We start from the raw sequence: 26,208 nt of genomic DNA, 5'->3' as shown, positions 1-26,208 counted from the left end.
CCACTTTAAAAAAAATATGCACATGTACAGCCCTGCACCTGCTCCCGAGAGGGAACACCTATTATACGCATGTGATAGCGTGCATGATTCCTATTTCTCCTTGTGCACGCTCTGTATAAAAGTTGCTGTTTGCATCGCTCATACAAGCTTACTTTCAAAAATAAGATGTGCAATTTTTCCACTACGTCAGACTCACCACCGGTAAGTGAATATGGATAGGAGCACGTAGGACGGCCTTATGTAAGCATATCACCAGAATGATTGACAGTTACGAGGACCACTTATTACGATGATCCACCCAGAAAAAGAACATCCTCCACTATACCTTTAAGGACAATCATACCATTTTTTTTGGGTGGCCATCCCACATTCCTGATCTCATTCACATTGAAAATATATGGATCAAGCTGAAAAAGTGTGTATGCTCAAACCTGACCCAGTTCTGTCAGCTGAAATAGGTTAAACTTCCAATAACTTCCAATAAAGTTTGCTTCCAGATAAGTTCTGCTCCAGTGTGCAATGATCGTATGCCTCTTATATTCAAATATTTCTGAATTATTAAGATGTTAAACTGGAAAACGCAGCTTTTATATTTCTCTTGCAATAATCCCTTATGCTGAAAAGTGCTTTACAAATTATAAACAAGTCGGTCATCAATACATTGACCAGTGATCAAAATCTATTGTTTATTAAATTTAAGCTACTAAATCTCCACCTTTTCTGCCCATTTAGGGATCAGGAAACACTCTGATCTTTGCTTCCTTTGGTTTGAGTTTAGTTAAAAACTGTAGTTAATGTTAGTGGCACAATTTAAAGCATAAATAGAGATACACTGATAATCCCTTAATATTCTATTGAGTTCAAAATAATGTCCTCTATCGTGGAATCTGTGGAACATTTTAGTTTTTATAGTTGAAGTTTAATAGTTTTTATTGTTTGAACTAAAGCCGTGTTTAAACAAATCCGTTTTGTTTGTATTAAAGTCCGTCCAAAGAATTTCTGAGCCTGCAGGTCAAAGAAAAGCAGAAACCGACATATGGGGCGATGATGGATTGATTTCTACCTCTCCATAAACCCATAAACTTCTTCTGGTCCTGTTGAAGCCACAGCTCTCCTGTTCAATTAAAAGCTTTATTTTACCATTGTCTCCCTTTCAACATGGCTGACGCGTCGATGTGTTCATGCAACACACTGAGTGAGTCGATTTTGGTATCTATGGTTACAATTGTGTATAAAGAGTGTATTTTCTGCACCACTTTAATTCTGCTGCCATTCTTGCTGAGAAGCACTATTGTTTTCTCAGTGTATTCACCTGCTGTTTTATGGGCTTACTTCAGGGAGCGTCGTTAAAACAGCAATCCCCCCATGTTTACAGCAAAACCTCCTCCCTGCATGACCAAAATAGGTTTTTATTTTATAGTCTGTTAAAATTACTTAAGTGTCTGTAATCACAGACTTGTAATGTCTGTAAGCCACATCTATCAAAACATGCTGGTTTTATTGCCCTCACAACCTTTCACAGTAGTGCAAAGGCCAACAGAAAAAAAGATGAAAAGGCAGTGGCAAAATCCTCCAAAAAAAAATCAAGTTTTTAAGCCCCTCATAGTAAAGAAAAACTGGTGAGGTGGAGACAAACATTTAAATATAGAAAAAAAATAAACGTGAGATGCTCCCTACAAGCACACCTTAAGTTAGAAACTAATTTAAACGTTTATTGGCCTATCTACACTAGATGGTTTTAGAGATAAAGGAATAATTCTGCTGTGTAACCTTAGCTGTCTTTATTCTAATAGGTTTGAGGCTGTTTTTGGGTTGTGGGGGGGGGGGTGCGCTCCTGGCCTTTAATGAAAGTACTTAGACAGGAAATAGGCAGAGAAAGAAGGGGGATGCAGGCAGCAAAGCCCCCAAGGATAGTTATTTTAGGTTGTGTTAAGCACTGGGATACATTGTGCCAAACCAATGAGGCATTTTTGTTTTCAATATTCTCTATGTTTAATAATAATATCAAATATCCTCTTCTAAATATGGGTGTGTCTTTCATTTGCCCTCTGTTGCTCAGAAAATCTCATCCTGATGCAACCAAGCATCCAGACCCTCCAGCCTGCTTGCGTTGCTTAAGTTGACAGCAACAAGACACAAAGAATATATAAATTTCATTGTTACATTTGTGAAAAAAAACAATGAAAAAAAAACAACCTATTTTACCTGATGTTTTGCATCAAACATAACCATAAGATTATGAACTAAGTGGTGACTGTTGGATGAGGGCTACTCTGTGACGTTCTGACGTTCGTCCTCCTTGCAGTCTATATATTAATTTCTAAAAGAAAAAAGCTTTCCACTAAGCCAATAAACATGTATTTATCAAATAACTTACCAGAACATATAAAAAACAACTTGAATATTGGCCTTGCATTAGGCCTTGCATTACTTTCTAAAGGCATATAATCTTTTCATGAAGTTATTTTTCTTAGCACTCTGTAATGAGAGTAGGATAAAAAATAATTTCAAGTTTGTCTTGCCTATATTATGCTTTTCAGACTTCTCTTAATCTTAAGAAATAAAGCAAAGGGCGTAAGTAAGATCTTTCAAAATAAAATAGAGTAAATGCTGTTCAAATCAAACTGTGTTTAACAGAGTCTTCATAAAGTTTAGTCTAGATTGCATAAGAAAACAGTCCTTTTAATTTAGCGCTGCATATCCTAAAACAATCCAATCCTATTAGTGTCCCACAAGCAACACATAAACCATGGAATGTGTATCTTGGAGCTGGGGGTTATTTTCTGTATTTCTGCCACCGTGTCCCCCCAGACTGTACAGCCCTGGGCAGTGAGCATTATAACTTGTAGTACAAAGCACTGCTGTAGAAATATGGACTGGAGTATTTGAACAGATTACAGATTATATAATACTGTCTTTTGGTATATATATATATATATATATAAATCCAAATAGGCCAATATCAAAATATATTGGGCTTCATTTAAAAACTCTGATGTATGCACTCTATTAGAAACATTGTGCTTCTGTTGCAAGTTCATAACACCCATTACTTATTAATAAATAGATCAGCTGTGAGAATTGGTTGACATTAATGAAGAATCACCAATATCATCACTATTATAATATATGAACCTGATAATAAGATTATTTGATTTATTAATATTCATTCTTGGTTAATTCTGGTTTCAGCACTGCATGGTTGTTATGCATGAAGCAGCTGGATGGAAGTAGAGACAGTTTTAAGTAGTGGATGCTATTAGGATTGCGATAAAAGAAATCCCATTGTTAGCGTGACTGTAGGGTAACCCTTGCTGACCCTTCATACAGGATCAGTAGGGCCCGTCGCCCATGATAAAGCCTTCTTCCCCCCTTCTACTCCAGCAGCTTTCCTCCTCACAACCTCTTACCTCTAAGCCATGTGGAACAAGCTAAACCCTCCTGTGTTCTGCCAATCCTCCCCCTTTCCTGCTCTGACTCCCCAACGATAGGGAGGGAAAAAAAAAATAAAAAACGGCAGAAAACCATCTTATTAGCTCCAAACACGCCCACAAGGACAAGATCTGCTTCCTCCCCTGCCACCAGCTGTGGTGTAATTGTCATGTAATTGCACCTGCGCTGCCAGAGAATAATTAACTTTGGCATCTCATGGCCAGGGTGATACAAAAGGAATAACATGATAGCAATTATAGGAGTGAGAGAAGAAATCCTAAATGAAAGCTCACCTGAAAGGAGAGAAATCTGAAAGATGTCATTAACTTTCAGTGCTGCTTTTTTTTCCTCTTTTTTGGGTAGAAAGAGTCACTCTTACTGCTCCTTTGTCTCCTATAACAATGGAAAAGAAGAAAGACTGAGAAAAAAGGAAGGATGAGATAGAAGCGAGGCAGGGTGAGCAGATGGATGTATTAGAGTGGCACCTGGCATTGTGTTTAATTTTAGGTGAGAGAGTATGTCTCTAAGTGAGAAGAGGAAGACAAAAAGCAGGTGAAGGCAGGGAGAGGAAGCAAGAGTGTTGGAGGTGTGGGGAAAAAAGAGGCTTAAATAAAGAAAAAAAAATCTATGCGAGAGTGGAATGGAGATTTGGAAGAACGAAGATGTTCTCCCCGAATTGTTGTTCTGTCCTAAGGTGACATATTTTCCCTTTTTGTTGTCAATGCTTCTTTTCTGTCCCAGGTCATTTCTGTATAGACTGACAATCACCTTAAATCAAGGTGTTTTACAATGCACCGTCCCAAACAGGGTAACTCGCATTCGTTAGTAAAGCTGAGAAGAATTTTTGCAAAATAAGCATGACTGAAAATGAAGCAGCCCGATACATGTTACCCAATAACCTTTGAGAAAAATATCGCAAAGTTTAAAAGGAGATGCATGTTTATTCTACCCTACTCTAGTCAGCTCCTATGAAAGCAGAATATTTTTAATTGTTTTGTTTTGTTTTTTGGGACATAAGCTTATTTCTGTGTCTGATCATTGTAAACCTGCAGCTCAAGCAAGCTAACTTAGCTTAGCATGATGAGGTAGGAAAAGTAGAAGCATCCCAAATAATTACTGCTTTAAGAAAAACAAATAGTCATTTTCAAATAAAAAAAAATCTTCTCCTGTAAAAATGTATAGGCTATGTTATCATATACAAATGTCAATATCAGACAAAGATAGAACTAAATCACTGCAAAAACTATAAATCTAACTAAGCCATTTTTTCTTAAATTAAGTGCATTTTTTCTTTAATTGAGGGGAAAAGTGAGATACTTTGCCAATGGAACAAGACAATTTACATTTAAAATAAGAAAAAGCCATTGCATTGTCTCATTTCAAGTGCATATTATCTAATTATTTTATTTTAAGAGTAAAAATACTCATTCCATTGGCAAATCATCTTATTTACCTGCTCAAAGTAAGGGTAAATACACTTGATTTAAGACATTTTTACTTATTTCTAGATCGTTTTTGCAGTCTAAAATATATCAAAGCATAAAGGCTGAAAAAGAAATTCCCCCTAGATATAATCATGACGCCTTTGGCAGTCTCTGCCATCATATGTTTGCAATAACGGGCAAAGAGTGTTTTATATTGGGAATTATCGGCATGTTATCAGTATCGGCTGATATTAGCTTTAAAATGAAATTTTGGACATCAGCCCTTCCACCAGTATAACTCGCTGATATAAAAGGCACTGTTTTGATGACAAACATGTGAGGATTATGCCTGAGGCACCAGCGGGTCACGTGTACTCAGCTGATGCATGAGCCTCCCACAGAAGAGATGCTGAAATAAGAATGTTGGTAGTGTGGACGTTTTTTCAACGTTTCAGAAACAGATAGCCAAACTGCTATTTGAATGACTTCCCAGGACAGGAGTGAGACAGAAGGTCTAAATATGGGTGTAGGGGAGAAAGAGTATTCATAGCAGTTATTGTTCAGTTGAGTTGTAAAATATCAGCATATCAGACATCGGCCAAACATTCAATATTGTGCATCCTGGTTCTGAGTTGTAATTATTTAGTAGGTTTAACCGCTTTCCAGCATGAATAGCCTATTTAAGGTCATGCTCGAGCATCTAATTTGGATTTTAATCTAGACTTTGACTAGGTAATTCCAAAACATATATATTTAATTATTTACTCATTCAGAGGTGGAGCTGCAGATTATTCCTTATTATTATCCCTTCAAGTGAGCTTGATGGTTGAAGCAAGTCAGACCCAGACAGCAACATGACCACCACCCTGTTTTGCTGTTGTTATACTGTTTTTGTCTTTACACGTAACATTTCTATAAAGTTTTTGATAAAATAGGATTTTTTTTCATTGGTAAAAGTGAGACAGCCTTTGTATTTTCTTGGCCGAAAAGTTGACCTTGGACCTCTTTGATGAGAGCCATGTTTGCTCCGCCTTTTTCTTTTAGTTAAATTATGAAAACCAATCATAACTGCAGCAGGTGAGGCTTATATAGAGATTTACATGTTCTGGGTTATTTTGTTACCTCCTGGATTAGTAGATGTTGGGTTGTACGATCAATTCTAATAGACTGATCGCTCCCAGTTCACTGCTTTACCATGTGGATAATGACCGCTGGTGTGCTAAGAGTCTCAAAGACGAAGAAAATGCCCTGCAACCTATTCCAGACTAATGAATGGCACTGACTTCCTGTTTGTTGTTATTTTAGTTTATTTTTATATCATGTATTTTAAATCCTGATTTAAAAACTGCTTATTTTATTCATTATTTTTTCCACAAACTTCCCCTCTTTTGGGTTCATCTATGTTTTATGGATTTTGAGGTGTTGAATCTTGATTATTTTTTTACACTTGTACTTGTTTTTATGTTAGGAACATACACTTTAAAGGTAACTTTTTTTTCCTAGAAAAACTTTGCCTCTTTTAAATACGTTGTCTTATACTGCAAGACATTTGCATTCCTGGTATCCATTGGTATTAAACTGAGATAAAACGTTTTACTTGGAAACAGGATGCACATGTAAGAATCTGATATATTGAAACTCTTTCTTTATATATTAACATTTGTGTAAAAACTGTAAGGGTTAACTGAGCAGAATCTTTAGCAAATGCTGTAATTTATAATATGTTGCATTTGTTAAAAAAAAAATACAAATTTGAAAATAATATAACCCATTCATGTACAAAAAACTAGACATTTGGGTGAATTTTTTGGTTTTGTTGCAGTTTCTATGTGACTTGAACAGAGATTTTTCTTTTCATTTAGTTTCTTAGATGAAGTGTGGAGTGCTAAAATTAAACAAGCAGGAGGTATTAGAGGTTAAAGCCTCAGAATTAAATGTAACTGATATTACAGTTGCAACTTTAAAATCCTCTATGGCTGCCTAAGTATCTAAAACATGCTGACGGTTGCAGTATTAAAACTTTTATTTCTACTTCATTTAAATAGCTTTGCAAATTCAATGAACTGCTAAATCTGACCCGATCAGAAGCAGCATAGTACAGAGAACTGGATCATGATTTATAGTTACCAAATACCATGATTTGTGTTGACTGTAATCAGTCAATTATCTTTCATGTGCTGCTGGTAAAGTAAAACAAGGCAAGTTTATTTCTAAAGCATGTTTTAGTGGTAAGAAAATTCCAAGTGCCCTGCATGAGAAAATGAAGAGAAAAGTACATTACAGTGGCATGGAGGCAATACAAATAATTAAAGAGAAAAAATATGAATATTTAAAATAAGGCAATTATATATGCATATATATATGAAATGGGACATTTAAATCTTTTGGCTCATAGTCTAAATGGTAAATGGACTGACCTTATTTAGGGCTTTCTAGACTTACTAACCACACAGATTGTTTTCGAACTAGAGCCACTTTTATCCAGCTGCACTTATAAGCAAGCACTTAATCACACCCTGAATCTCAGATGGATAGGCAAAATGGATTTAAGGGCACCTTGACAGGTGACAGAAAGAAGCTGGAAGTGAACCTGCAACTGCACAAATGAAAGACTTCTCTGCCCTCTGAGCCACAATTAAATAACCCGTGAATAACAATCACCTTTAAAGTCTTGCAGTTGTACATTACAACAAAATTTGTCCTGTGCATTTACCTCATTCTTTAGGGAGCAGCGAGCAGCACATTGGGAGCTCTGTAGGGTTAAGGGTCTCACTCAGGGGCCCAGAGTGTCTGTCTGAGGTTTGAACTGGCGAACCTTGCGGCTTCTTCCGGAGGCCAGTACTTTGCACTCTAGCCACTATAGGCCATTAGTTCCCTGTAGTTGGTAAAACTAGTGCAGGATAACAAAAAACGGATTTATGAAAGAAAACACATCATGTAAATGCAGGCTAGTTAGCACCGACTCATTTCAAGCTATGGCTATAGCAGACATTTAGGTAGATCCACACACACACAAATTCAATTAGTCATACTTTTCCCAGCTTTTTATTTATGTATTGATTCAACACTATGGTAAAAGGCTTTTCAGAGCTTTTTTGGCATCAACTCTTAATCCGATCTGAAACTCTTAGATTTTTTAATTTTGGCCTCAATTTCTCATTTCTAGATTCAAATTCTTTCTCTTATAGTGCCCATTTCATTGGACCTTGTTTGTGATGGTTTTAATTCCACAAAGTTGGATCCTTTTAGGATCTAAATCGTTTTATGTTTTATGTCCGTCAGCATTTTACTTAAGGAGGTAGGGATCTGTGCTTCTTTCAGTGCACTCAGACATGAACCTTCGCTGTGTTTTATTCTCTGACAGCCGACATTTATCATATGTCTCAATGGACAGGATAGTTTCATGGCTTCTTGTTGTTTGTTATCAAAACAATTTCAGCTTCAGATAAAAACATTTGAACTTTAAGGTCAATAATATGCTACACTTATCATTATCAGGCTGAGCTGACAATAGCTATGGGCATGGGCTAGAGCTAGACTAATACGTCAGTCAACTGATAATTAGCAATATTTCTTGTGTTGGCGTCTATATGCATGCAGATGTTGCCGATTCATTAGTTCTTTCAGCAGCAATGCCTTGAGATCACATGAAGCGTATTCTTTGCCGCTCCTTCCATTTTCTAACAATTTGTTAATAATGTTTCTCTTTTGTTTTAAATGAGACTTGTGTGATATTTGTTATCATTATCGCTGTCATTTGTACTATGCAAATGGAGAAAAAAAAGCTAAAATTCCTTCAACCCAAACCCAAAAATTGCAGCTGATTTTATACATATGGATATATAAAATATATATAAAGGGCCGATCTAGGCCGATATAGTGTGGGTGCTGTAACTTATGGGAACATGATTTTTAAAAGACAGGGATTTTTAAGTGTCAATTAAGTGTTAAGAAGTGAAATTTGAGAAAGTTTAAACATGTGCGGTGCTAGTTAAAAGGAAAGTGAATTCTCCATGACATGTCAGTGCACGTCTTTGTTTAGTTCAGATTGTGGGAAACAAGACAGAATATTTAACAGGAAAGCTAAGCTGTGTACAACACATTTGCTTTTTGGTTATTTCAGCCTTCAGCCTCTGTCTTTCAGGTAATTGCTTTGTAAAGTTAACAGTGCTAACCACCCAAATTACTTGTTTTAAATGCCAAACCCCATTTAACTGGCAACTCTGTTTTAATCCTGTCTGTAATATATGCTAACACGATGAGACGATCCTTTTTCATCATCTTTATCATATTAGCTACTCACTCACATATAGTTTGAGCTCTTATATTCCTGTAAAATATAATAACAACTCCTGGCAGGAGAGCCAGACATAGAATAAAGGAAATCCCATAATAGTTTTTAATAAGTAATATTTAATTGGTATCAGCAGAGCAGTTTATGCAGAGATGGGGGTGTTAAATCAGACACAAAATTCATATCTGCTCATCTTTTGGTATGATGTCATTTTTTTAAATCAAGAAAGTCAAAACTGTAGAGTTTTAAAATCCCTCTTTTGTTTAAATTCAAGCCCTTGCCTCCATATTAACCTAAACCAAAGGACATTTAATAAAAGCTAAGACGTGTCCTATTCATTTACACCACTTTTAGTGATTCATTTTAAACCAGTCACACACATTCTTTACAGCCTCTAAGAGTGAAGATTAGTAGTTTTTTAAGGCAGGAAAATACCTTCCTGTTAGGTTGCATGTCAATAGTAATTGAAAAGGTTATTAAGCAAAATGACGATCACTAGTTTTTCAACCTTCAATTTGAAAACAGTTAAAATTAGTTCTATTAACTTTTCGAGTTAATAGAATTTTGGTTTGAAACAAGGGATTTAGTTTTCCAGACTTGGCTGTTAACATGTTTCTTTGTTGTTAGCTGTTAAAAATATATAAATCCATGCCTATGTCTTTGTTTTCAAAATGCAATTTGAATTTGATAGTGACAAATAGGGGGGGGGCTCTATCTGTGTGTGTGTGTGTTTTTGCTTGCACAACGGGGGAGGGGAGGGCAGGTGTTCATGCTAACACAGTTTAATGAAGAGCGTGTGCTTTTGTGAGTTGCTTTGTGTTTGCTTTCGTGCATCAGTGTTTCCGTGGAGAAAACCCACACAACAGGATGGCTGACTGAACGATGGGTTGTTTTTTTTATTTGTTATTTTAATTATCATGATTCCTGTAAGCTCCTCTTATTTGTGTGTAATTCACAGTCTAAAACACGTTACAGGTTACTGTGCTTCTACCTTTAAGCTACCATATGAGAGGGATGTGCCCTCTCTCAAAGTGGAACATCTGACTAATCCTGACATTTACTCAGACGTTGGGATTCAGGCGGTGCAGACAGAGGGTTTTTTTTAACGATAGTCAGACAAGAAGTAAAAAAAATGCATAAACTAAATATAGCCAAAGCTTTTTACACAGGATATGAGATAGGAAGTTGAAATGCCATAATTCATACCCTTAATGTCTGAGCAAACATCCTAATGTAGATGAACTTCAGTTGCACGGTGACACTATCTCTACCATATATACCTGTAAGCATTGCTATAGCAGTCCCTCATAATCCAAGATAAATGGTCATTTTATGTGCTACAAGTGAAAACTGATGTTTCGCTGAGTGCTAAAACATGCTTTTATGAAGGGAATGTTTGACCTGCAATATGTCACTTTAGTAGTCTTACAATAATGTGAGAAAGCAGTGCCTTCGTGTTTAGCTTATATCCTAGCCTCAGTAAGATATAGATGATTATGATGATGGCAATTAGAGAGCCTTGGAGCGAGTGTCTTCACTTGATGAATCTGTGCGGAGTTAAGTGTGCATTCATGCATTGATTCATTTACATATGCATGCGTATAAAGGGGCACGACGCAGGATAGGCGGCGCTGACTGACAACAGCAGCAAAATAAAAAGAGGGGGCTCGTCCTTTGTACGTCACTCTGGGCCAAATGTAATGATGAATGCAGATTAGATTTACGGAGGTGATAAAAGGGTGTGAATTAGAGAGAAAATGGGTTTGGGGGTGCAGTAATGAGACTGGGAGGAGAGGGAGAAATGAATGAAAAGTTTAAAATAATGAAAGTGGAGGTGGGGCACTGGAAGCGCACTGAAGCAGAGTGTTTATCAGCTTAAATACAGACATCTGTTACTGTGAGATGGCGTGTTTTTTTTTTGGTTTGTTTTAGGGGGTTGGGGAGTGTCTCCATGCGGTAGCTGTTGTCTCATCAGGCTCTGAACTTTGAAGGGTGTACATTGTTTTTTTTAACCTTGCCTCTTTCTGCTGTGTTAAGGGCTTGTAGCTCAAAATGGTCATATTTGATTTCATGCAGCAGATTGACAAATATGTAAAGAAAATAATGCATGAAAAAAACAAAGAAAGCCGAAGGCATCTGAGAACAGCGGAAAGCTGCAGAAGATTAATGCACTGGAATATTGTATCAACGCAAAGTGGCTCTGGAAAACAAAAGCAGTGATTGCAAAGTAACTGGCTTTAATCTAAGTTCATAAATAAAAATTGTTTATTAAATAAACTCAGCAGTACTATTTGGAGACTTATTAAACTGGAACCCTATTTAGGAATACAAAAGAGAGCTGTGACAAGGTCAATCTATCTGTGATTCCCACTAGATAAAGTCTGACTGAAATAAAAAGTAGTTGGGCATGACAATTTCTCCTCATCATTGTTGCTTTAATGTTGCTTCTTTACACCAGCATCAAGCATGATGCTTTATGTCGGGGAGTCATGCAGTGATTGACACTTGCTTTTTTAATCTAATCAGACTAGGCCTGCAACTATTGATGATTTTTGCTAATCGATTAATCTGTTGATACTTTTTTGATTAACAGTCGTATAGCAAAATTTCCTTAAAGAAGATGTTTTTACAGAATTTAAACGAGGGAAAACTAAAACTTTTCTACTTGAGTTCTGCATAGAGCATATTGACAGACTAAGTTTTTTAAATCTTAAATGCAAAAAGTGTATACATTTATTACAAAATTAGTTAAAGATTATTTCAATAATCAATTATTGAAATTAATTTGGTTAATTCAGACTAAATCAATCCATTATTTACTATTACAACACTACAGTGCAGCTGACAAGATCCTATTCTCTCCACACTCTCTTACTTATGGCTTTAACTGTATAAGTTCTCTATAAGTTTATCAGCAGTTAATTTATCACCAAGTCCTTTTGCCCCAAATATTTATTTCAAGCTAAAATGGCGAAAACAGAAAAAGTCTGAAGTTCGCTCATTTATTTATCTCAGAGACAAAGAAAAAAAAGATGCTGCTATAGCTTTCGGTAAACGAAAGCATTTTCTTATCTGATCTATTTTTTGCTCATTAACATTACTGGTTTGTTGTCTCATTGCTTTTTATTCAATGACATTAACCGTGTAGCGTCCTCATCCCTTGAATTGATTGTTCCTTCCTATAATCTAGTGTCGTTTCACAATCCTGGGGCTAAAAATCTTAACATATTAACTGTTTTTATCCAGGTAGCAGAATTTTTTTTTTTCCATCCCTGCGTTTATTTTCAAATACATATGAAAAGGGCTCAGTCCATCCTCTTCCTGTCCCTCCAAAGAGCAGATGCACGTCTACTTAACACATTCCTGTAAAAGGTTTGTTTTAACATTACACATCTGCTCTATTGTAGCAGTATTTATCACACTGTCAGGATTTTAAAAACATTCTTTTCCGTTTAACTATGATTTTGCTACCTGCTAAACATCCATACACAGAAAAAAAAAAGGTTGACATTTTGAAAGGATGCAAAATTTAAAGAAGGGAAAAAAATAGAACCATGTAAATCTGTCTTTAAATTAGTTCTCCTCCTCGTCTGCTTCACCGAATCGCATAAGAAAAACACTTGACATGAATATTTAACAATCTGAAGCGAGGCAACAATTGTTTTACATTTACGCTTTGATGTTCGTTCTGAAAGATTTCTTGTTGGCTGTCTGATGAAACGCCTCAGTGTCAGATCCATTGTAAGACTGGACAAGCTGTTGAACCCAGTAAGATTGGAGACAACACCAGAGGAAGCAGCTTTTACTCTGAATACTCGCCCATTGATTAAATATTATCGAACTGTAGCAGCGTTGAGCTGTCCGTCTCTCTGCGTTTGATTGATTTAGCGGGTGGCTGGCAGCAGAGGGTTTGTCTGTTTTTTTTCCTGACTGCCCATCTGTGTGTGCATCCACGTGTGGATACATTTTCAGACTATTCTCTTTTTGTTTTTAACTCTTCTTTTTTTTTTTTTGCTTGTGAATACACCCAATTTCCACCTGCACGCAGGGAATTCACATGTGTATCTAAGTGTTAAGACGCACATTCTCGATGAGGAGGCGGATGGAGGAGAAGAAGCGAGGGAGCAAAAGCAAAGCAGCAGCAGTAGAGGGGGGAGGCAGGGGAGGTGGCAGGTTGATTACGGTCGCAGGTCTCGTTGCCTGGAGACGGCTGGGACGAGGGATGCCAGGTTGCTATGCGACCGGCACGATGCAATGACCAGCGCTGTGTGATGGAGAAGGGAGGGGAGGTGAAGACAGGAAAATTGTCTTTGTAACCCCCCCCTCCCTTTCTCTCTCTTTTTCTATCTCCACGCCCCACCCAGCTCAGCCTCCCTGCTGAAATGTTCTTGAAAGAGCAGGGGTGATGCGTTCTGCTGATTTATTTACCATCTAGAGCAGCCGCTTTTTAGGGTAGACAGACAAAATGAGTTAAAACCAGAGAGAAAATCAGACGTCAGAGATGTTTCATAGAAGGAAAAACAGGGGTAGCGATGAGAAGGGTGGGAAAAATGTCATTGCTGCTGAAATCCTTTCCTGTCTAAAACCCATTTATACTAGAAAACAGAGAGACAGCTGCACCTTTTTGTTTGTTAGTATGGATAGCATGGGTGTGGGGGTCCTAGTGGTAATAGAGGGTCATGCTTTGCTATGATTTGATTGGATAATCTATGAATTTAATATCTCATAATCCCCCTCAAATCCTAGCAACATCACAGGAAGCAAAGTGTGTATATTTCAGCACCTTGGAGAAGGAACTGTTTGTTCAGTTGGAGGATAATTATATATAATGTTTGGAGACATCAGGTAGCAAAACCCCCACTTGTGTGATGCTTTTTTTTCCTTTCTTTTTTGATTCTGTTGCCTCTGCTCAGTATGAAACTGTTTTTGTAAACAAGCCGAGGGGAGGGGAGGGGAGCAACAGGAGGAGGAGGGAGAGAGCAAATTACTGTAAAGTGTATGTTAGCGGTTCAGGCTTAGAGAGAGATATTTTTTCCTCTCTGCTCCTGCATCTGCTCTCGAGGCAGCGCCAACATTCAACAGGCATCAACGTTCCCTCCATCCTCTCTTCCTATGGTGTCTTAGATTTTCTCCTTACGCTTCCTCTTAGGCATCTAATCCCACCATCCCTTGACCTAGAGGCACATTTTGTCCTTCTCATTTGTTTGTTTTTTCTGTGCGTCTCTTCCCTGTGTTGCTCAGGGTAACCCTATTTGCTGTGCTGATCTGAAGTGGCGCAGCCTTTATGGCCTCCACTTCTCCCTGTTTTCCCTCTTGTATATTCTAATTCCAATCTCCTGAGCCATCTGCCGCTTCTCTCCTTATCAGCACCACCGAGGCCTTCACTGTTTGTCAGCCTGCAGTATAATATAGAACAAGGGATGCTTTTTTTCTTTCCCTTTTTTAAACTACATCAATCAAATATATTATAGCTCATCTGAACAATCTTTTTTTCTGATTAACTCCGTTTTCAAAACAGTGATTTATCAAAATGAGCCCTGTGTGCAGTCCAAAGTGTTAGGCAAATGAGCTAAACTGGAACTTGAAACATTTGGCATAAAGGAACCTTTTTTGTCAGAAGCAGAGGTGCTAAAATACTAGAATCTGTAGCAGATATAAAAAAGCAGAAAGATTATAAACGTATAGCACTGCTAAATCTGTGGTCAAAGTTGGGGTCATAGCTAACTGTGAGTTTAGAAATGGTAGTAAAATAGAAATACCACAACTAAAAGAAATTCTTCCTTTATTGGTCTCCAGTACTATAGGTGATAAATAAGCATTCATATAAAAGATACATCAAAAGTTGATCAATTAATGCTTTTCCCAGTGTGTTTAGTTGGTAGAGTGTGCATGAAACAAAGTGAGAAACATATCAGTTTTTGACTGATATTTTAAAATGTGTATTCCTATGTAGGAGGTGGCAAAAGCATTGAAGAGCAGTTAGCTGCAACAGGCACAAAAAGAATTTCAAGGCTAAAAGCAGGAATACTACAGCTCAGATAATCAACACAGCGTGCTGTATATATGATATAACCTCTTTCGCTAAAGTTGTTGGCTATATTTTCCATTGTTCTAAATATCTTTTAAATGTACAGAATGGGTTTGAAATGGTGATATTACATTTTCAAACCAATGTTGAGGGAAAAAAGCAATAAGTGATGGGTGGTTTGTGTTGTAGGTGTGAAGGCTGATTCAGAAGTTCATTTCTCAGTGATAAACAATGAAAAGCCCTCTCATACCTTTACGTAATAAACCATTAAACCAAGCTTTTCAAGGATTTCTAACTGGAATGCTTGGCTGGTTTGAGAGACTCGCCCCCTCCATCATCCCATTAATTGGTGTGATCAATTGGACGCTCTTGATGAGGAGACACAGGAGGCCTCTGCAGCAGGTGCTGCTGGTGTTTCAGTCTGTTGGGGTCAGCTGGGCAGCAGCTCGGAGATGTTTGTTCATGCGGGTCCCGCCGACAGTATCCCGACCGCTGCACGGGTCGATATTGTCTCCCAGTGACCGATCACAGAGGATCAATTGGTGGCATGGGATCAGTGACTGGCTGAAATGTCACAAGCCCCATAATTAAGACCTTCATTAAGCCACGGTTAACAGAGTGTCACTCTGTTGCTCTCACCTCGACTTGTCACCCAACCCTCCCTCATCCTTTGCATGCACCTCCCCCACCTCCCTCCTTTGCTCCATATGCTCCTTTCTATTCCCTCCAATCCCTCTCAATCCCACCCTTCTCCCCTTTCTGCCCTCTCCTGTTCATTCTTTGTCTTAATTTCATTCAGTACCTCTTTTCACCGTTTTTATGCTCCATACATTTGAAGGGCACGCTTGTAAAGGGACTGACGTGTGCACAATTTCACACAGAGCTTTAGTTAAATAGCACAATAGAGAGGTGAAGGAGAAATGGCATTTCAGCAGCTTGGCTCTTAATGAATTATGAAAAGGTTAGCTAATTCATGTCAGTGTTGGGTGGTCTCCTCGTTTCCTTTTATTTGTTCTCACAGCTATCTTTTCATCCATCTCTGCCTCTCCATCAGGCTCAGAATGTCTCTGTGTTCTGCTGCTGCATGCTCCTTTAATCCAGATTAGCTGGCGACTGTTCTTAATCTTATCACTTCCTCAATCCCGCGTGGGTGTGTGCTTTTCCTATTTATTTATTTATTTTTGTGTGTGCAGTTTGAATTGTGGTTCACGGCAGGATTAGAGTAGATTGTGAGAGGGATGGGGGGGAGGGGACTTTATGACTGTGCAAATGTAATATGACACATATCTGTGTCAGCTGTGGTGTGCAAAGGTAAGAGATATATAAGTAAAACAAATGCACCTATACGTCAATGATTGGAGTGCGTAAGCATATTATTTTGTAAAATCACAGAAAAGTTATTTAGACATCCTGAATAAATGCCAATGTTCTAGTTTATTTCTTGTTTGTATGCCATCCTTGCTCCATAAAGGTTATTTTTTTTGTCGCTGATTGTCTTGCTCGCTTACACTGAAGTGTTTTTAAGTTAAACTTGTGCTGTTCTTTTCCTCTTTCTTTTTTCCAGATGAACCGTCCAATCCAAGTGAAGCCGGCAGACAGTGAGAGCAGAGGGGGTAAGGCTTGACCGTCCTCTCTCAGAAACTCTTTTATATACTAAAAATGCATCAACTTACCAGTCAGTTAGCATGTTTGTCTTCAGCAAAGGCAGATATAGCTAATATCTTCTGTAAAAATATTAAGTTATCCTAAGATTTATATTAAAAAAATAATATTATATGACTGCTTTAATAGTTTTGCTATTGCTTCTTAAATATAATTATATATTTTTTATTATTACAGCTTTAACCACATATAATATTTATCCATTAATTCAATTCTTGAAATTGAAAATTTAGACTAAGTCTGTTAATTTTGGTCATTGAAATCGATTTCACTCTTTCAGGTTCTTTGTAATCAGTAACATGGTGCTTCCCCTCTCCCACAAGCTGCAGTGCCCTGCCAGTCAGCTGGCTGAAAGAGGCTACTTTCATTTTCCCTTAGTCTGCAGTCTATTGCCATCTAGACCTGGAAGTATCTTGCTGCATTTCTTGACCCTAAACTGTCAAATAGGGTGATCATGTCCTGTGTACTGCAGCAATCTTCAAATTTTAATTTTGATTTAAATTCCGGTGCTGAAAGAGCCATTTTAATCTTCTTTGGTGAAATCATATTTCTATTTTAATTTGATGAACACTTTTGAAAATATGAAAGATTAAACTATCTTGTTCATATTTCCCCCAACTTCATAAAGCCCTTAGTCCCATTTGAAATAAAATTTTCCTGGTGCATCATGCGTCCACCACCATGCTTGTATGTTAGAATATGGATTTTTGTTGGTGATATAAAGGGTTTTTATTTAAAAGGCTCTTAAAATTAAAACCAAAATGTTCAGCTTGTCCTTTATCTGATCATAAGCCTATTCCCACATGCTTTGAGCAGACCACAAAAGTGGGAAATTTTATCAGACTTGTTTTCCTCTTGGAATCCTCCATGTATACTTTTTTCCCCCCCATAAAGTGTGCAGAGGCATGCAGCAGTTTGTATTCTTACTCCTGTACATTTTTTCTCTCTCCTATCCTGACTGTTACTATATATATACAGTTGAATTCCTCTAATAGTCTTAAAAGGTTTCTGTTGACTATGCCTTCTGATTCAAGATGTGACAGAAATGGTGAGGAAAACCCAGCAAGAACAGATAAACTTCAGTAGAAGTTGTGCCCTGATACCTGTTTACGATGAGTTATGACGGGGTTAATTCTGAACAGCCACACCCCTAATTAGAGTAATGCACCTACTATATTTGTTTTTTAGCCCCCAAGGAAACCAATTAGCTTTTCTGTTGAGTTACAACCAGGTTATACATAACATTAAAGGTGGAAATTCTTCATAAATAATCTTTATCAATTATAGATACTGATATGATAAAAAGCCTAAAGATCAAGTTAAGACCGGTTATCACTGAAAACAATGGATTGGAGCTTATATTTCTGCATATTAAATTTAAGCTTATAGTTCAAATTTTAAAATCCTGTAAAATAAACCGTTTTCTATGAAAAAAAGGATTGGAAATCCTCCTTCCATGATTTGACAAACTAAAACTTTTCTTTACGATGCAAACAGTTTACTCTAAACTAAAACTTATCCAGGATAATAAACATTTTTATTTTTTGTATGTCTTCTATATTCTTCTGTAAAGGAGAAAATCATCATGATGTTGTGGTTAGATCTGAGAAAGTCATGTGGCAGTGGCTCTAAGGTCTTCGAGGGAAATATGCAAACATATGTTCCCTCTGATCTTAGCGGGTTAATGAGGCCTTCACAGATGTGCAGGTTGAATTTGCCAAGTTTTGAAAAGCAGCCCATACCATCACAGAAGCTGCCTCTTGACCTCTTTGCTCAGTCCACCTTAAAAAGATCAGAAAAATATTATTTAGAACTCACAGCTTTATGATTTATCTTTGAATATCAGGTTTCAAACTTAAAACTTTTCCATACTCAAATAAAAGATGGTGCTGCTTATTTTTCATTTGCTTCAATGCAAATTATTTATATGAAAAGTCTGCTGCTGTTGTTTTTTTCATTTTTACCAATTTAAAGAAATATTTGATGGTAAGTGTATTTTTTGTGCTACGTCATCTAAAGTTCACATACACTCATCATCAAAGAGTGTCATATTAGCTTTAGGCTAATCCAATATAAATGTGTGATGAACCTTTAAAGGTGGAATTTGCTGCAGGACTTTCAATTTACCGTAGGATTTTTTTTCATTTACACAGGATCAAAGTTATACATATAGCATGGAACTGCCATTATCAAATAGCAAAGAAAGCTTTACTATAATAAAATAAGAATACTGAATAATAGACAGCTGTAATAACATGTATAGAGAGCAGAAACACAACAGGTGTCTCCTTGCAATATACCTTACAATTATGTGCAGGTGTTTTATCACTCTACTAAATAAATATTAATATATATTTAATTGGGGCGTGGCGTTGGTGCAGTGTTTTCAGAGAGGAGTTGCAGGTTTGACTGACCTTTGCTGCATGTCTTCCTCCTCACCCTAATCCCATTTCCTATTTGCAATAAAACAAAGGCCACTAGAGCCTAAAAAATAATCTAAAAAAATGTTATGTACATAAATATTTATAATATTTTTTTCGATTACAATCTTTCCTTGTACAAATCCTTTTTTAAACCTATAATGCCAAATGTATCATATTTGATACATACGGTTTCTGAAATGTTTTGCGTCTGACACCTTTTGCATAATTTAATGGTAAAAACTTTGTTTAAAATCCTATTGTACACAATCAGATATACCTGATAACAGCCAGTAGAAGACAACACAAAAAATAATCTTGACTTATCGCATTATTAATATCAAAAATGTGTTTTTGTTTTTTCTTTTTACATATTTTGTTAAAAGGGCAAATAAGGAATTCAAACCAAAAAAAGTAATTTTCTGTTTTGTTTTATTCTTGGATCAGGCTTTAAAGGGTTAAACAAAAGATTTAGTGTTTTGGTCAGGCCCATTCCAGCCTGCCATATCCACTCTCAAACTCGTCTCTATGTGTGTTTGGGATCATTTCCTCTGTTTAGATCCTAATAATGTTCAACTATGAAACCCTATAACTTGATTTGGGAGTAGTCTCCAATCTGTACTATTTCCACCCTCTCATGCAATGCCCTTGCAGCAAATCAGTGGCTTGACATTTGGTGCAAAGTGTTTTGAAAACTTAACTTTGTATCTTTAAGGGTTAAGCGTTCACCTTTTGTTTCATCTGAACATAAACTTTTTTTCCAGAACGCGTTCAGCTTATTCATGCTGCTAATTTAATCAGTTTTCAAAACTGTTTCTCCTCGGCCGTTGCCTTCTCACTCTAAATTGGTATAAAGTTAAAACTGTTTTTCTATTATTAACAGCAGCTTCTGGCTTATGGTTTGCTTCAGACTTGATGGTTTCTGAGATGTTTCTGAACATTGTGACAAAATGATTTTGCTCTGAGGACAAGAGTTTTAGTCATATGGCTGAAACTTGTACAAAACTGAACCTTCAAACAATTAACAGGATAATGATCCTAAACACACAACAGTCCTAGTTTTGTAATGGATGAATAATACGAACAATTAAGAGGTGAGTTATGTAGAAATTTCAGGATAAGCTTAAAGATTAGAGCCATATTAGTAAACGAAATAATTTAAGTAAAATTCTACCATTTTTTCTAAGAAGTGTGGACAAATTCCCATCCAAATGTATACCATAAGCTTGTTAGCTAAAAGGATACTGGGTTTTCTCTGAAGCTTGCAGCACTATCAGACATTTAACCAAACATTAGCAGAGGTTTTATCATCATCTATTTATCAATTGAGGGCAATTCAGATCAACATGATGAATATAATAAGCAAAGCTTCTGACCTAAAGGGCACATTCATTTACTGTATTAATATTAAGATCATTTAAAGAGAATTACACTTCTTTTTGGGTTTTACATTTAAAACATCATCTTAATCTTATAAATGAGGCAACATGCTGTTTAACAGATTCATATCAGCAGGCTGTTAAATTATCATAGATTTAGGCATAATTGAGAGACATTTGGTTCATTCAACATAACACGTCATATTACTTTCTAATTATGACATTTGATAATAATGAAGCCAAAGAAATGTGAAATATTAAAGCACTTAATAAAAAAACATTATTTTTACCATATATTTGCCATTTCACATTGATTGTCTGTCTGTGTAGGAGAAAATAAAACTAGCAAGCATCATTATCTGGCATTTAAACTCTTCATATCAAAGCTCCGTGCAGGCAGGTGTTTCTAATCAAACCACATTTTCATCTGCAGCCTTCCTGACATTTAAAGCTGTATGTAAATGAGAGACAGACAGTGACATCTTCTCCATGCAACTGATTGTATCTGAAGCTTCCTGATGTCTCGGTGTGCAACAGAATAACGCGGAGGAATGTAAATGCGGAGATTTGTTGTGGACGGATTCCAACATTCAGATAAATTTCTGGTTTGATTCTTTAGAGACAGACAGAGAGCAGCTTCTCAGTGGGTGACAAACATTTGAGTCATGGCCAGATGCTGTTTGTTTACTGAGCTGCTCTCCTTACTGCTCTCTGGTGGCAATCTCTGGCATAACACCCCATTGTCCCCCTCCTATTTTCCAGCAATCATTTTTGCTGCTGTTCATGCATGTATGTTGTAATAATCTCATAAAACATCTTCTCCTCTCTGCTTAATCCCATGTGCATGGTCCTGATTTGTTCACCTCCAATATCGGTGACATCCTTCCCCCCAGAAGACAGGAAGCTGTTTGTGGGTATGCTGGGGAAGCAGCAGACGGATGCAGATGTGAGGAAAATGTTTGAGCCTTTTGGCAGCATAGAGGAGTGCACGGTTCTCCGCGGGCCCGATGGGACCAGCAAAGGTAACGTCAAACCCCAAAGTTAAAAGCCAAACAGGACTTAAAGGAGTAAAAAGCCCAGAAGTAGAGACACATTCAAAATATATAAAGTGAAACTGCTGTCTGTCACTTTTCAAACTTTAAAAGGAAGTTTTGACATGCCATTGTCATTTCTGAAACGTATCCGCTAAAAGTTATTTTCAGTGATGCTTCCTCATTTGACACATGGGCATTTAAAGATAAAATGAATAGACATAAATCCATTGTCTATACCCAGTTGTTCCTGCAGGGTAGTAGGGAGCTGTTTTTTCTCCCCAGGAGTCAGAGGGGGAGGGTACATCCTGGATGGTTGTGAGTCCATCATTTGAAAACAAAGAAACAAACAGACAATCATGCAAATAACACATATAAAGGGGGAAACTCTGTAACTCTTAAATAAATCTTTTCTCTGCAAGTCAACCATTTTACCAACTGCTCCCTGCTTTTTAAATTAACCACCAATAATCTGGATAATACACATACTGTATATATGCATATAGTTTAACATGTCTGTAATAAACACCACTCAAGTTGTCATTTATACAGCTTTGGATGCACCTCAAATGATTTTAAGTGTTTGATATTCTACCTTGTTTTAAGAATTGATGCGTGGATTTATAATTGCTCTTGTTTTTTGAGTGCTTCTTGATTTAGATTTAGACTTTTTATCTTGGTTTTAGACATTTTTTGCAGTGTAAAATTAAGAATCATTATGTTATTCTGGCCTACTCTTAGCATACTTGAACTACCTCAGCCTGCTTCATTTTATACCACCATATGAAGTTAAAACAAATATAAATTTTTAGAGGTTTTATTCTATTAGTCCATTCTACTGCACGGAGCAGGCAGCTTTGCCTGCTCCTCTTCAGCTCTTCTCAGTTTGATAGAGCTGATATCACTTCACCGTGGCCACTCAAAAACATTGATTCTTTTTGGTGCATTTATTGGAAATAATGAGCTGATTACAGCTTTTTATTTAACTTTGCATCAAAAAGGCTGTGTCATAGACTTAGCCTTAGACTTCCTTTATTGTCATTGCACAAAAAAACACAAGGTGAATCTTGACAACAAAATGGCGATTACTTGGCTACCAGTGTAACAGAGCTAAGACCTTATTCCTGCACAATAAATATGTTTTCTATAACTAAGAGCTAAGAGCTAGCTATATACGGGGTAAGGAAGTATATATATATATATATACATATATATTGCAAGAAGAAACATCAATAATTCTTAAACGTCAATAAATATTGCACTGAGTAATTGCAAAAAGAAACTTATATGAGTTTATAAGTATTTGAACACCCTGTTATCTTGCAAGATCTCCCACTTAGAAAATCATGGAGGAGTCTGAAATTGTCATTGTAGGTGCATGTCCACTGTGAGAGACATTATCTAAAAAAATACAATCCAGAAATCATAATTTATGTTTGTTTTTTTTACTATTTATTTACAAGATTCCCTTCATGATTTCTAACTGGGAGAACTTCCTAAATAGCAGGGTGTTCACATAATTCGCTTCCTCACTGTACATAAGTATTGATAAAGACTTTCTGCATGATAAAGATGTATAATAAGGTTCTTCTTTTGTTTCAGTTTTTATTTTTTTACTAACATGAACAAAATCAGGATCACATATATTGTTCAGTTTCCTTTAAAGCGCATCCTCCAAATCGCATCCGCATTGCATTAGAATAGTATTCACGCCCCTTAAACATTTTAAAATTTTTCCATTACAGCTACATGTTTCTTAGCTGTTTGCATTATAATTAATTTGTTCTACATATTTATGACTCTGTGCCCCTGTGAAACTTAGTTGACCAAACTAAAGGATACAATTTTGGCTGATGTCTTTAAAAACTATAAATGCATATGAAAACTGAATCCTGAACAGTCATCTAGGGATGTTTGGATTTTGTATTGTGATTAAGGCTCAGTATAGATAGGACACAGCGGCCTAATTTCTCATCTTCATGGTAATTTTTTGGTCCAAACGGGGAGAATGACTTACGAGCTGGAAAAAGCAGTGAAAAAATATCCTTAGTGATTATTCATTATCAAGTGCTGTGACAAATCACCATGGAACATAGAATAAACAATCTAAAGTATGCATCTTATGGTTTTAATCAGAATAATAAGGTCCTCTGTTAGTTTCCTCGGATGTTCTTCTCATGCACGCATGAACTATACAGGTGCTCTGGCTTATTTCTCCCACCATCCAAAAGTGCACATATTTTATTATAAGAGGAGGTTCCTGGTACTCCTTGTATCAGGGTGTGGGTGCATGGTTGACTGTCCTGTGTGTTTATTTGTTCCCCTGGGATGGACTGATGACCAGATGTACCCTGCTTCTCGCCCATTCAGAGCCGTAGACAAGCATTGGATTCCCATTATGTCCTTGCAAGGATTAAATTGGTAGAAAACAGATGAAATAATGTTTTGGTGTAGTTAACATACAGGAGGCTATACAGTTGTTCAAATGTGTAAAAAAAAGTATAACAAAAAAAGAAAAGCTTTTTTCATGCAGAGGCACAAACACAAAAACTGATGAACGTCCATCTAATAGTTGGAATGCTTTCTTCCTTCTATGGACTGATAGCTAGTCCGAAAGGAAAACTCACCTACTGTTAACCCTGATTATATAACTAAATCATTATACATCATTATTTACATATATTTGTTTCATATATATATAAAACAATTTTTTTAAGTAATTACTTGTTCCACAACTACTGCCACTTTAAATAATTCCTTTGAAAGAAGGAAAATAAAGCATTTTTTTTTATGAATCATTACTCGTTGAGTGTTATTACAATTTAACAAGAATCCATAAATTAAATTTCTTAAACGGTATAAATATCTGGTTCTTTCATTGAAAGTAAGGTGTCCAATTTCTCTGTAGCTTGCTTAAACTTTCAGTCATGAGAGAAACAATTGAAAGTTAAGAAACAACTGATCATGGTTACTGTATCTGATGAGTAACCATGAGGACTCATATTTGTCTTACCAAAACATACAGTAAGCAGGACAGTGATGAAGGAAAGTAAAGTATGAGAATTCAGGGCCCCCAATAGTAAAGATCATCTATATATTTATTTTAATGGCTTTTCATACACAACTTTTCTTGGGGAGACATTGAATCTGGATGACGCTACATTTCTGCTCAGATCCATCACTCACTCTGTTAGGTTCAGAGTAAATGAACTATATAAAATCAAAATAATGTCCCCTTTGAATAAGGTCCAGAAACTTCAGATATAAGCTGCAAATACCACCTTTAAGATGAATGTGTGTTAAGTGCTGCCATAGGATGTTATTCCAACTGGCCTTTGGGCCAGGAGAGTGAAAGCGGTATTGACTTTGTTCAACTGTTTGTAACCCCTGAGGCACATTACCGCCACGTGGTATAAATTACTATTGTCACTAACAACAATGCTAATGATATTTGCCGTGTAAATCAAAGTCCAGCGACAGCTCCAACACAGATGCTGGATTTCTCTGCGTTTGTTGCATGAGGCATGACTAATGAGCCTATAGGTTTTATGGGTCATGGCTAATGATGCGTTAGGTGGTTTACGGGCTTATGATTGATGAAGCAATGAATGTTCTGCGGACCGTATTTAACGACGCCACGGTTACTGATGGAGAGCTGGATGTAAGACGGCTTCTAATGTATTTTTAAAGGGAAGCAGTTTTGTAATCCTTTGTGAGCGAATACGTGTGTGAGGTTGTGCTTAATGGTGTGTCGTTTGATGCAGGGTGTGCATTTGTAAAGTTCCAGAGCAACGCAGAAGCCCAGGCCGCCATCAACGCTCTGCATGGGAGTCGCACCTTACCTGTAAGTTCCCAACAAATCCCCTCATTATATTTCAAAGTGGCCTACTGCTATGCTCTAGATCCTGTTATCTATATATACTATATGCTGGTGGTGACTGAGCTCTTCTAATTGCTCTCCCACTCATCACAAACAGAAAAGAGTGAAGCATATTTTAGCTATCACCTGGTCTGTTTATAATTTATTTATATTTATTTGAAGTTGTTTATGCAAGAATTGAACACATAACTAATTTTACTGATTCGTCATTGTAAAAAAAAAAATCTAAGCATCAGCAAAAAGCAGCGGAAGTACAATAAAACTACATCGAAACTATCAATCTGGGTAATGACCAAAAGGACAAGATCACGAATACAAGCGGTCGAAATGAGTTTAATTCACAGGGTGTATGGCTGCACCCTTCGATATTGGATGGGGAGCTCAGCTACCTAGGAGGAGCTCTGAGTAGAGTCGTTGCTCCTCCACATCGAAAGGAGCCAGCTGAGGTAGGTCTGGCATCTATTCCGGATTCCTCCTGGTCGTCTCCCTCGGTAGGTGTTCCAGGCATGTCCCATTCGGAGGAGGCCTCATGGAAGGCCCAGGACACGCTAGAGGGTCTATGTCTCTGAGCTGGCCTTGTGTCAGACACACCTCCTGTGTGTGAATCGGGAAGTCTGGGCTTCTCAGCTTAGACTGCTGCCTCCGTGACCCGGCCCTG

At 37.0% G+C, this 26,208-nt stretch overlaps 1 protein-coding gene across 3 annotated transcripts in view; it reads left to right on the top strand.

Annotated features, from left to right (window-relative positions):
• LOC107084081 (CUGBP Elav-like family member 3) overlaps positions 1–26,208 on the top strand; it is a 47,189-nt gene that overhangs the window by 7,990 nt on the left and 12,991 nt on the right. For 2 of the 3 annotated variants that reach the window (XM_015373749.1, XM_015373748.1), the window contains exons 4-6: positions 16,743–16,791; positions 21,533–21,661; positions 25,435–25,514. In XM_015373749.1, coding sequence (XP_015229235.1) covers positions 16,743–16,791; positions 21,533–21,661; positions 25,435–25,514 — 258 coding nt within the window. The remainder of the gene's footprint in view (positions 1–16,742; positions 16,792–21,532; positions 21,662–25,434; positions 25,515–26,208) is intronic. The other variant, XM_015373750.1, reaches the window with a different exon arrangement.

The sequence above is a fragment of the Cyprinodon variegatus genome, unplaced genomic scaffold (assembly GCF_000732505.1).
Source record: "Cyprinodon variegatus isolate N-32 unplaced genomic scaffold, C_variegatus-1.0 Scaffold91, whole genome shotgun sequence".
NCBI lineage: Eukaryota > Metazoa > Chordata > Actinopteri > Cyprinodontiformes > Cyprinodontidae > Cyprinodon > Cyprinodon variegatus.
Note: the sequence above shows the minus strand (reverse complement) of the source record. Positions and strands in the feature narration are given on the sequence as shown.